At 39.9% G+C, this 12,036-nt stretch overlaps 1 protein-coding gene across 1 annotated transcript in view; it reads left to right on the forward strand.

The window, feature by feature from the left end:
- Window positions 1-12,036, forward strand: part of GPATCH2L (G-patch domain containing 2 like) — a gene marked incomplete at both ends in the record, with an annotated part of 53,274 nt that overhangs the window by 19,537 nt on the left and 21,701 nt on the right. The window contains 6 exon segments of the mRNA XM_079698812.1: window positions 896-975; window positions 3,980-4,047; window positions 5,039-5,093; window positions 6,622-6,651; window positions 6,654-6,662; window positions 7,016-7,101. Coding sequence (XP_079554938.1) covers window positions 896-975; window positions 3,980-4,047; window positions 5,039-5,093; window positions 6,622-6,651; window positions 6,654-6,662; window positions 7,016-7,101 — 328 coding nt within the window.

Genomic DNA, 12,036 nt, shown 5'->3' on the forward strand with positions numbered 1-12,036 from the left:
GTGACATTGAACAAAACTGTTTCAGAGGTTTCCTTTAGCTCTATAAATTTATGATGTGAGGATTCCCAATAATCAATCATCAACCAGTTAGTCAGTTACCAAGTATATGTTGAGCATCTATTGGTGATCAGAATTACAATAGACCTGTAAATTCCGATTCTGTAGCATTCCGTTGTGATAAATTTGGGTGATTGAAAGTCCTTCTCAAACCAGTTGGTTCTTGGTAATGATGCTTGGCTGAGGCACGTTGTTTGCTACCTTAAAACTTTCATAAACATTTCAGTGACCATTTCTAAAAGTTCTTTATGGACCACTTAAAGTATATACAAATAAGCAAGAATAGGAAGAAGAAACTTTAAATGGCCTATAATCCCACACCCGGAGTCACTGATAACATTTTGGTGTGGATTCTTCCAGTTGTCTCTTCTATGTGTAGAACATATACAGCAATTAGAAAAATGGGATTATACTATACATGCTATTTTTACCTATTTCATGAATTAGAATTTTTAAGATAATAGCTAACATTTAATTTGCAATTAGAAATTATTGATAATACCTTATATTTGTGTAGTGTTTTCAGTTTATAAAGTACCTTCCATGTGCTGTTTCATTGAGCCTTCGAAACAGTCCTGTAAAAGAGGACTGAGCCAGTGATCATTCTTTTTTTATAGATGAGGATGCCTAGGTCAGAGGTAAATGACATGCCTAAGATCATACTACTGGTGACAAAGACATGGGAATAGTAAATCATTGGCAAATAGCCTAGTGATATTAGTTTAAGGGTCATTTTAGTAAGATCTTGGGGAGGAAGGCTTTTGGTGTACTAGAAGCATATCATTGCTAATGAATCTTCTGCATTCAGTTACTGAGGTCTTTCTTATTTTTTATTTAGGGTACCATGCTCGCTTTAATCGTCTGCCTGGAGCTGCAGCTCGATGCCTCAGAAAGGGGCGAAGAAGGCTTGTTGGGAAGGTGATAGCTGTCATTGTTTTCTAGGCTCACTGGGAAGATAATATTCACTATAAGATTTGCGTACACTGTTGATAATCAAAGGTGCTGCCTCAGAACTCCCTGGGGTTAATTAAACCAGGTGTATTTTGCAAGTTCACAAGAGTGAACATTATCTAGGGCGTGAATGGATGCACACATAAAAGATGAAGCTTGATTCATACAGAAGTTCTGACAAAGCGAACACTGTCCTGACAGTGTCTGCTGTCTGTAAATCTACAGGCCTGATCTCTGTCTCTTCTACTCTTTTGATTAATCTTATATTATTATTATATAAGTTGAAATACTTTTGGCTTCTTTATGGCTCCTCTTGAATTCATGAATGCTTCTTTTGTTCTAACTTTGGCCTTTTATTCTAGACTTCATTAAAAAAGAAAATAACTGGGGAAAAAAACCTGTTATCAAATTTCAGAAGCCCCTCCTTGGCCATGAGGGAGGGATATCTACCATTTACTCAGTTCTGCCTTCGCCAGGGACTGTGCTAGGCACTCAGTTCACTTAATCCTCCCAAAAATCTTGTAAAAAAGGTGATATTCTCTTTAGAGGATGAGGAAAATGGGTTCAAAGATGTTAAGGAATGTCTGATGTTACCCAGATAGAAGTGGCAAAATATAGAAAATTGAACCCAGGTCTACTTCTTCTTTATCTTTTTCAATTTAAATTTAATTAATTATTTAATTTATTTTTTTACTCTGGCTTTGAGATTGAAAATAGGTTAAGGCTGGGGTTCATACCCAGTCAGAGAGGATTGTGGTGGACAAAGAATAAGGACAGGAGAGGCATTTTAGAGCATTAATGTGTTTGTTCACTCAGTAAGCATCTAGAGTGCCTATGTGTGTCAGGCTCTACGCCCAGCCAGGTATGTAGTGGTCGGAGCCACGGTCTGCCTGCCCTCAGGGAGCTACTGTTTCATAGATTAATCAGGGAACTGTTTTCTGCAGAAGAAATGAGGCTGTTTATTTTCAGATGAATTCATATTCTTTTTATCTTTTTTTTTTTTTTTTTTTTGCGGTACGCAGGCCTCTCACTGTTGTGGCCTCTCCCGTTGCGGAGCACAGGCTCCGGACGCGCAGGCTCAGCGGCCATGGCCCACGGGCCCAGCCGCTCCGTGGCATGTGGGATCTTCCCGGACCGGGGCATGAACCCGTGTCCCCTGCATCGGCAGGCGGACTGTCAGCCACTGCACCACCAGGGAAGCCCCATATTCTTTTTATCTTTAAATTCAACTTCAACTCTCTAATTAGAAAGACATTTCCTTATTGGAAGAATGATACCTCTTCTTTTGGATTACTCATTTTATAGGCAATAAAATGCTGCATTTGCTATTCTGAGAGCTTATTCTTATCAGGACAGCTAGCAGGGTAGGAGTACATGAGGGAGGCAGGAGATTGGGAGTGGGAAGCAGAGCGCTGGTTTGACTTTTTCTCTTTATTGGTTAGGCTTGACAGATGATGTTCTCCCTACCACCTACCTTACTTTGTTTCAGCTCCTATAAAATAAGAGCCTTCCACTTCCATGGAGGTAAATCATTTCATCCTGGAGGCTCCCTTTAGCTTGCATGGAAGGAAAGTAGGGCCTATTGGATGTGTCTTTAATGATTTCAAATGAATAGGATAATATTTACTTGTTTAATTCATCTTCATCACCTTAAAGGGATATTTGTCATTTCTACCAGAGGTCACTGTTCTGCCCCCCTTCTTCTCCCTCCCCCATCTCTCTTCTCTTTTTCTAAATTGTAATCATAAATAATGAGTTTCATTCACAGCTCCCTGCCAGCGAGCTGCTAATTACGCAAAGTACTGCTTGTAATTTACACAGTAATAAACTGTAAATTTAAACATTACGGCACTTTAAGTTAATAATTTTTCTGCTGTAACAAATAGCTCATTTTTCACCCATCTTTTCCCTTGGCCCCATTACCATGGCTTTGTCTGTGACCAGGAGGCATAGGTGTAAGGAGTGAAGAACATGAAGAATACAGTATGTGAAGCCTTTTCATTTAGCTCCAATCCCACCTGAAATCTGACCTCAAATTAATTTTTCTATAGCCAGTTCTGCTAAAACGTGTACCCTAATATTTAGGCTAATCCACACATATAGACGAATGCAGATAATAATGTTTGCTCAGAAACACATGTGTTTGAGTACCAGGCTTGACATTTTTGACATTCATGTCTATGACTTACGCTCTCTCATCTTAACACTTCCTCATATGCGCGTAACTCTTGCTCCTGTACTGTTGGTGCGCATCCCAAGGTTCTGTGATAGATGTTCACTGTAAGTGTACTCACGTTAAATGAAGGGTGAGTGTCTTCTGCCATTTTCCAGTTTTTTGGATATGATTAGTTTCTGAATTGCTTGTGGTGTTATGGATATGATTTCATATTACAGTCTTGAGAACTGGACATTTAAGAAGCAATTTATACAGACTTCTATTTTTACTTTAGGACATGTTTAACAGGCAAAATACAGGGTGACGATTTTTGTAAGTTACAAAAGTCCTTTGACATGTATACATTTAGTTAGTAGATACTTAGGTGTTACTGTTGAGGACTCAGTAAATATCCCATTATGAAGGCTCTTGAGGCTAAAATCATATGACTCTAGGGATATTGGTATGCTGGCCTGTTAAAAATTGGCTGCTGTTGGATTTTTTTAAAAGTGTTTCTATTTTGATACACTTTAATAACTCTAGGAGGTATTACTATATTAAAATACTGTATATAGTAAAAAGAAATGCTTATAATGACTTTTTTTTGATCACTAGAGAAAAATAAGTTTAGAATAACATGCAATACTTTAACAGTAGAATCCCACAAAAAGATGCTATTGGATTTTAAGATTGACATCTGACTTGTGCTTTGGGGTTGCTGGTATAATTATGGGAAAGCATGAGCTTGATGACAGATCATACTTACATATTTGTTTCTGTGGTTAGATGACACTGTTATCCTCTTGGCCTTTTCAGGAGTCCAGCATGAGTAATTTGGGGACTGAGAGGATAGGCCACCTCATTAGTGACCCTCGGCAGAAAGAGTAAGTCCGTATGTATTTACTGGCTGTCTTAGCCTTTTCCTTGAAGGAGGCAGCAGGGGAACGTTTTATGAAAGAACCTAAAAATTCGATTGTAGAGCTGAAAAAGAAGGTTTTAAAGATGGGTACTTTATAACAGTTAAAATGGCTAACACCCTAAACTCACAAGAGGGATTTTTTTTCCTTTCTAGACTAGTTTTTATTTCTTTGCTATTTATGTCTATAGGTGCTGCATTATAGAAGTAGCCTCCAATAAGGATATTATATTTTAAATTCATTTTTCTGTCTCTTAAAAATTTTTTTGTTCAAAATGGGTGATTGCCTCTGTATTCTCCTATATGGTCTTCCCATTTTTAGACTTCTAGACAGAGAGATATCTTTTTGTTCTAACTACTGTGATAAGTGCCACTGGAAAGCCTATGTGTAGCTATAGGAAAATCATTCCACCCTTTCTTGTGACAGCCTTGTCCCCTAACATGGTTGGCTCTTTGGTGTCTCCACTACATGTCATGGTCAGTATCTAGTAGTTATACTCCTATACCCATCCAGCCTGCTTGAAGTTTTAATCTATAAAATAGGCAAGATGTGGTTTATGCCCTTGTTTAATTGGGGATCCTGTTCTCATTGTACAGCTGAGAGTGCGTGGGTGTCACACCACCACCTTGAGTTTTTTTAAGAGTGTCTAGTCTTCTGCATTCCATTAAAAGGCTTTTTACTTTGAAGAGTTATTTTCTGCAAAAAAGTTCATACACATTTAACATCTCTCTCCTTTTCTCCAACTCCATTTTTTCTCATTTCTTTGTCTTCATTAACCCAACATCTTTTTATCTTCTCTCTAATAATGTTCCTACCACTTCTTTTATTGTTTTCTTTCCTCTTATTCCCTCCCTCTCTTTAGTTTCTGGTTACCATCAGCTGGGAAAAGAGAACGAAATCAGGTGAGATTGCTTTTCTTTGTCATCTTTATTTTATCATTTGATTTCCTTTTCTTTAGAAAGAATAAAGCGTTGGCTTCTGATTTTCCTCACATTTCTGCTTGTGCACATGAGGTAAGGTTCTTGTGCCTTATGTTATTCTGATTTTCTTGGAGGACTGTTTTCCAAGAATATCTAGTATTCACTGATAAGAACTGTAGCTAATTCCCCTTTTTAGTTTCAACTCGTGACGTTCAGTTTATTACTTATAACACATATTTCATAGGAATGCAGTTGTCATTCTGGTTTTGAACTTTGCAGTAAGAAATCAGAATGCATCAGCATCCTGTGCTGAGAAGTACAATGTTGAATCCTAAACATATGAAGCAGAGGAAGGTAGAGCTACTTTGGGTAAAGTGGGGTCGAGGCCTAGAGCCTCTTACTCTTTTACCCTAGCTACCCCTGAGGGGGCCCTTGGCATGTCTAATCCTGTGTAGGGGTCATAACTTTAAAATTACTGACAGTGACGCTCAATATGTTCCTTTAACGTTTGAGGCTTTTGAGTTTTGCTGGGAGAGAGGTTGCTTTACCTTGATGATTAGTTGTAAAATAGATGAAGACTGATAGGTAAAAATTGTCAGGCTTTCTATCGCTCCATCGTTTTTTTGTTTTGTTTTGTTTTGTTTGACTGCTTATTAGCTTGTTAAGTTGATAAACATTTTAGACTTGGAACTTTCATCTTGAAGTTACTGTTTCAAAATGAACTAGAACAGTGGTACACCTAACTGGTGTGTATTTATATGACTTTAGATGGCTTGTGGATACAGAATTTTTACTTTAAGTTCCAATAATTTACTTTAGAAACGTGATCATTCTATCAAACTTTTTATTTCATAGAAACATAGTAAGGACAAGGGTGAGTAAAAATAATTGATATGAAGAAAAATATTAAATAAGTAGTAGAGCAGGTGGTGGGCAGATAAAGAGAAAGTCATTAAGGTGGGATGTGAGAGATTGCAGTTTGAGGAGCACTAAGCTAGGGTATTAATTGTGTTTGCGTCAGAGGATCTAAAGGCAAAGAGACCTGTGATGATCACCTAGTCCAGATCTGTTATTTACAAATGAGATGTGTTATTTACAAATGAGGTTTAAGCTATTTGCCCGAAGTCATAAAACATTGGGACTGGAACCTCTATGATAGAACAGTTGCTTAGTTTGTATACTTTTTAAGTCCTTTTGAAATTACCATTCAGTGTTCTTCTAGTATTGATATATATTTACTTCTCAAATTTTGGGGAAGGAGTACTTACTGTGGAAAAAATCCAAAGAAAGGTAGCCAACATAAAGTGAGGTACTTTTATTATAGTGTCCTAGTTGACCCTTACAGCCCCCTTTTGAGGTGAATAGGTGTTTTACAGATGAGAAACTGAAATTACTTGTTAAACCGCAAGTAATATTTTATGTAGCCCTCACAATAATCCCGTAAAATAGGTAAGACAGATAGTGATACATCTATTTTACAGATGAGGAGAGTAAAGGTCAAAGAGATTTTGTGGTTTTTAATACATGGCAACTCAGTTGTAGGCTGGAACTAAACGTTGGGTATTTTAATTCTTAATCTAGTTCTGTTTCCACTACACTGCTGCTGGTATGTGCTAACCAGTTATTCACTGGAAACATCTGCCAGGATAAGTAAATGAAAAGGTAATTTCATGCTAGTATTCTTGGGAACAAGGGCTGATAATCAGTAGGCATAAGTTCCCTTTATGTCAGTTAGAAAGTACTATCTTTTGCCATTTAAGTAATTATTGTGTATCAGAAGTTTTTGAAAAATTATTGGTTACCAAGGAATAGTCTGTTTTTTGAGGCGTGCTAGATCAGTTATGCTACATTCGTGGGTACACTGTTGAATATGCACAACTTTATTGAATGGTGTCTGTGTTATGGCAAGAGAGTTGAACAGTCAAAGGGCAAAAGTAAGCAAGTAGCAGGTAGCCCTTTAGGATCAGGTCTGTTTCATATAAGCCATACTGAAATAATCTCATTTATTCCTGCAGTTTAATCCTCTTTCTCCCCTTTACTCCCTGGATGTTCTTGCTGATGCTTCTCACCGAAGATGCTCACCAGCACACTGCTCTGCCAGGTAATTGTCTTCGAGTGACTTCTTTTCTCGATGATACTATTTCCTTTTTATAACACTTTGCAAACTAAAGTATGTTAGTGTATACTATCCAATTTGACCTTTTCAACAACCTTTTGAGGTCACTGGTTTTATAGGTGCAGAAACTGAGGCAGAGTGTTGAAGTTCTTTCCTTTGGTCACATGGCTAGGATGTGATTTAAATCTCAACTTTGACCTAAGTTCTGGCTCCTATTCCTTATTTCTTATGCTAGAAGCCCCATCCTCAAAGAACATTATTAATGGTCCTTGCCATGACCTGCAAAACTCTGCATGATCTGACTCCTGCCTTCATGTCCAGCCTCCTTTCATAGACTTTGTCCTCCTCGTGGGGAGGAGATCCAGCTGTGCCAGGGAGCTCCATTTTGTTCTTCAAAAATTGCAACCCTTTCCTGCTGCTGAACCTTCACACGTGTTCCCTTTGCCTGGACTGCCATCTTAGAGCTCTTCCCATGATTGGCTCCTTCTCATCTCAGCTCAGGCCACCTCCTCAGGGAGGACCTCTCAGACCGCCCTGTCTAAAGGGGCCACCTGTGCCACTCGCCATTCATTATCTCTTTCCTTTAGAGCTTTAGTCACAGTCTGAAATGACTTTGTTTATTGTTTTTTTTTTTCTTCCTACTTTCCCCCTGGTTTCTCATTAGAATATAAGCTTCTAGGTGCTGGGACCTTGTCTTGTTCCCTGATATGTCCCCAGTACCTAACACAGTGTGTGGCACTTACTGGGCATTCAGTATATATTTGTCAGAAAGAATCCTGCACTTGCATAGCAGAATGAAACCAGTGCCTCTAAATATATTCTCTTAAGTTGGGTGACATGCAAAGTAAATATGGTTTCAGTGATGGCATGCCCTAGCAGGTTTTTGTGCACAAGGAGCAACTAATAGGCTGAACCATAGAACTTGTATTACCTCTAGCAGCACAAACAATTTTTTTCCAAGGTTCTGATGATTTTTTTTTTCTGTTTTTCTTCCTTACACATTCTTAAGTGGATATGTTCTTAGATTTGGGGTGCAGGCTGCACAAAGAGATTATTCTTTCATGGATACAGTTAGAACTTTTGCTGTGGGCTGTAATAATAAACTCTGCACTATAACCTACTGCCTAGCCTTCTACTGGAAAAGTAGTATTTCAATAGGGAAAGTCATTTGAAAAGAGAGACTATCACACATGGTGTTAACTAAGAACTTGGAAGATATGGGGATATTAATAAATTACTGTAAGGCCTTTTCTTTAGTTGCATGCTGTTTAGTCATCATTCATTCATCATTTGCTGACTCCCTACTGTGTGCCAGGCACTTTGTTTAGGTACTGTCCCTAAGGAGCTTGTATCCTCATGGGAAGGTCAGGTGTGGAAATGGAGAACTACAATTTGTAGTGACAAGTGCCTAAAGGTGTGCACCAGAGTGATAGCAGCACAGAGGAGTGGCTCCTCACTCAGGCTCAGGGACCTTTTCTTAGAGGTGGTGGTGCTCTGGCTGTCTTGGAAGACGAGATTTCAGTCCATACGAAAGCAGTCCTCCGGCTGTTTGTCTTTTTTTAACATCTTTATTGGAGTATAATTGCTTTACAGTGTTGTGTTAGTTTCTGCTGTATAGCACAGTGAATCAGCTGTACGTATACATACATCCCCATATCCCCTCCCTCTGCGTCTCCCTCCCACCCTCCCTATCCCACCCCTCTAGGTGGACACAAAGCACCGAGCTGATCTCCCTGTGCTATGCGGCTGCTTCCCATGAGCTATCTGTTTTACATTTGGTAGTGTATATACGTCCATGCCACTCTCTCACTTCATCCCGGCTTACTGTTCCCTCTCCCTGTGTCCTCAAGTCCATTCTCTACGTCTGCATCTTTATTCCTGTCCTGCCCCTAGGTTCATCAGAACCATTTTTTTTTTGGATTCCATATATATGTGTTAGCATATGGTATTTGTTTTTCTCTTTCTGACTTACTTCATTCTATATGACAGACTCTGGGTCCATCCACCTCACTACAAATCACTCAATTTCATTTCTTTTTATGGCTGAGTAATATTCCATTGTATATATGTGCCACATCTTCTTTATCCATTCATCCATTGATGGACACTTAGTTTGCTTCCATGTCCTGGCTATTGTAAATAGTGCTGCAGTGAACATTGTGTTTCAAGCCTCTTTTTGTGTTTTGTTTGTTTTATAAATTTTTTAAATTTATTTATTTTTATTTTTGGCTGTGTTGGGTCTTCATTGCTGCACGCAGGCTTTCTCTAGTTGGGCTCAGTAGTTGTGGCTTGTGGGCTTAGTTGCTCCACGGCACGTGGGATCTTCCGGGACCAAGGTTCAAACCTGTGTCCTCTGCATTGGCAGGTGGATTTTTAACCACTGCACCACCAGGGAAGCCCCATCTTTTTGAATTACGGTTTTCTCAGGGTATATGCCCAGTAGTGGGATTGCTGGGTCATACGGTAGTTCTGTTTTTAGTTTTTTAAGGAACCTCCATACTGTTCTCCATCGTGGCTGTATCAATTTACATTCCCACCAACACAGCTGTTTATCTTAATACCAAATAAAATCATGGCTGTGTGTGCTCTTTGGAAGGACTGTATAAGTAACACCGTGTCATGTCATATGCTGAAAGTGTATTATTTGCCCTTCTCCCTTTACCTTTGCTGCCTAGAACTGTGCTATGCTGAGATTGGTATCCATGCTTCTATCAGGTTTCCTGTTACCTTTAAGGCCTTATCCTGGTTGGAGTGGGTGTGAGCTTCTTGTTTCTTTGTGTATCTCATTATCCACATCATTATCTTCGTTCTTTTACCAGCAGTGCTGGTGGCTGGACTTGGAAACATAAGGAAGCCTAGGCCGTGTTTCTGGTGCACTCAGCTCTAGGGAAATATTGCTTATTGCTTCAGACCATTGCTGAAAGCATGATGAGAGAATGTGGGCAATTATAGCTCATATGATGTCCTGCCTGACATCATTCCTGGGCCAGTGGATACAAAGTAGGTTGCAAACATGAAGGTTCTTTGGGGTAGAGGGAAAAATTTTTTTAATTTTTAAATATGTTTTAAATAAATACAGTTACTATCTTATCCTTAAAATTTTTTTTTGCTTTAAGTTGTACATATAGTAGTCTAGCAGCCCATGTTTTTGTTTTATGTGTGTGTATTACATATATAAGGAGGGTTTGTTCAGATTTTTTCCTGGTGAGGGTGCACAGTCAATAGTTTGGCAGCCCCTGATCTGTGGGAAATGGTCAGCACAAGTGACCTATGCAGGTTTTAGGAAATGTGGATGATGGTCTCACTTAGCCCTCGGGGCTCCCTGTTTTCCTTAATAGCAGGGTCCCTGCCCGCTGAGTAGTCAGTAGAGAAGGAGCCGTCTAGCTCCCGTGTGGCTGACTGATGAGATCGGATTCACAAGTGGATGGTGGGCTTTGTAAAGAGTGGACCGTTGAACAAAGCCTGGCACCTAGGAAGGAATGTTAAAGAGTGCTGGTGGTAGGGAAGAGGCAGGTGAATGACCGTCTGAAAAACTGTTTCGAATGGAAATTTTATCTTTTTCTCGTTCCATTTTATTTGTAGTAGGAAAAGATTTCTTTCAAAGCATCTGGGCAGCATTGGGAATTTCATACCCATTATTAGAACGATTTGTGTGTGTGTGTGTGTGTGTGTGTGTGTGTGTGTGTGTGTGTGTGTGTGTGGTGACTATGTTATCATTAGTGGTATAATTTTATTTTGCGAAGAGAGAAGTGTTTCCTGTTTTATCACAGCCTTCCCCGAGGAGGGCTGGTGTATTAATTTGCTGTATTGCCTCCTGGCTGTTCCCAGGCTGTTTTTGCTCTTCATCATGGAATTTTTAATGGCCCTACTGCCTCTTGGGAAGCATGTGAGGAAGAGTTCCTTGGGGAGTGCTTCCCTTTTTTTCACATGCCTATAATTACTCTCCTGTAAAAGCACAAAGAGTTTGATAATCATGCCTGAACTGTGAAGATTTCCTCCTTTCGGGTTACTGAGCTGAGGCTGCTTCCTGCCTGGACATGGCCAGTTCCACTCCCCCAGACCCTCAGCTGCATGAGAGGGAGTGCTCCTCAGCAACCTCCTTCCTCACTGCTGGAGCCTTAACACACAGCTCTGGTTCTCTGAGTGAGGCCTGGGGACCGCTGGGGGGCGATGAGTGACCTCAAGGTACTCTCTTGTTTAGAATTTCATTGCTATAAACAAAGAAATAACAGGACCGTGATTTTAAGAGAAGGTTTGATTGATGTGTCATTTTAATACAGCCCACATGGCAAGTGCAATGAGAGCGAGTCTTTGTGGTCTTTATACCACCTAATCAATTTGTGGGCTAAGAGGTTTTCAGTGCCACTCCAGAAATAAGTAAGTTTGGTGGTTTTCATCCCTGGCTGTACTTTTGAATCACCTGAGAAGCTTTAAAAAATATATCCATGCTGGGCCACCAGGTCCCAAGATGCTGATTTAATCGGCCTGGGATGAGGCCCAGGCATTAGCAGTATTTTGAAGCTCCCAGGTATCTCTAACATGCAGCCAGGGTTGGGAACTATCGCCCTAAATGCATATGGTTTTATGACTGGTGCTTTGTAATTTGCTTAGCAGGAAATCCCATTTCATAATTGGTATGAGCTCTGTGCTTTGCTGTTCTGAGCACAGTTCTATATGGGAGGTAGAACCCTGGGCTTCACTTAGCTTTGGAGAACTGCTGCAGGTGAGGAAGAGAGTGCTAGGGTCTAGCACAGTGCCCAGCACATAGTGATTAACAAATGGGCAGAGTTGGTGGGTGGGTGTGTGGATAGTGTGCAGGGTACCTAGATGAAATTCGTAAACCAGCTGTTTAGGCTTGGTTGTTTTGGTTGCTGGTATTGGGCTGTTGCTATTAAAGTAGTAAGACTTGGTTCCGGTATT

This window comes from Hyperoodon ampullatus, assembly GCF_949752795.1.
Source record: "Hyperoodon ampullatus genome assembly, chromosome: 3".
NCBI classification, from domain to species: Eukaryota; Metazoa; Chordata; class Mammalia; order Artiodactyla; family Ziphiidae; genus Hyperoodon; species Hyperoodon ampullatus.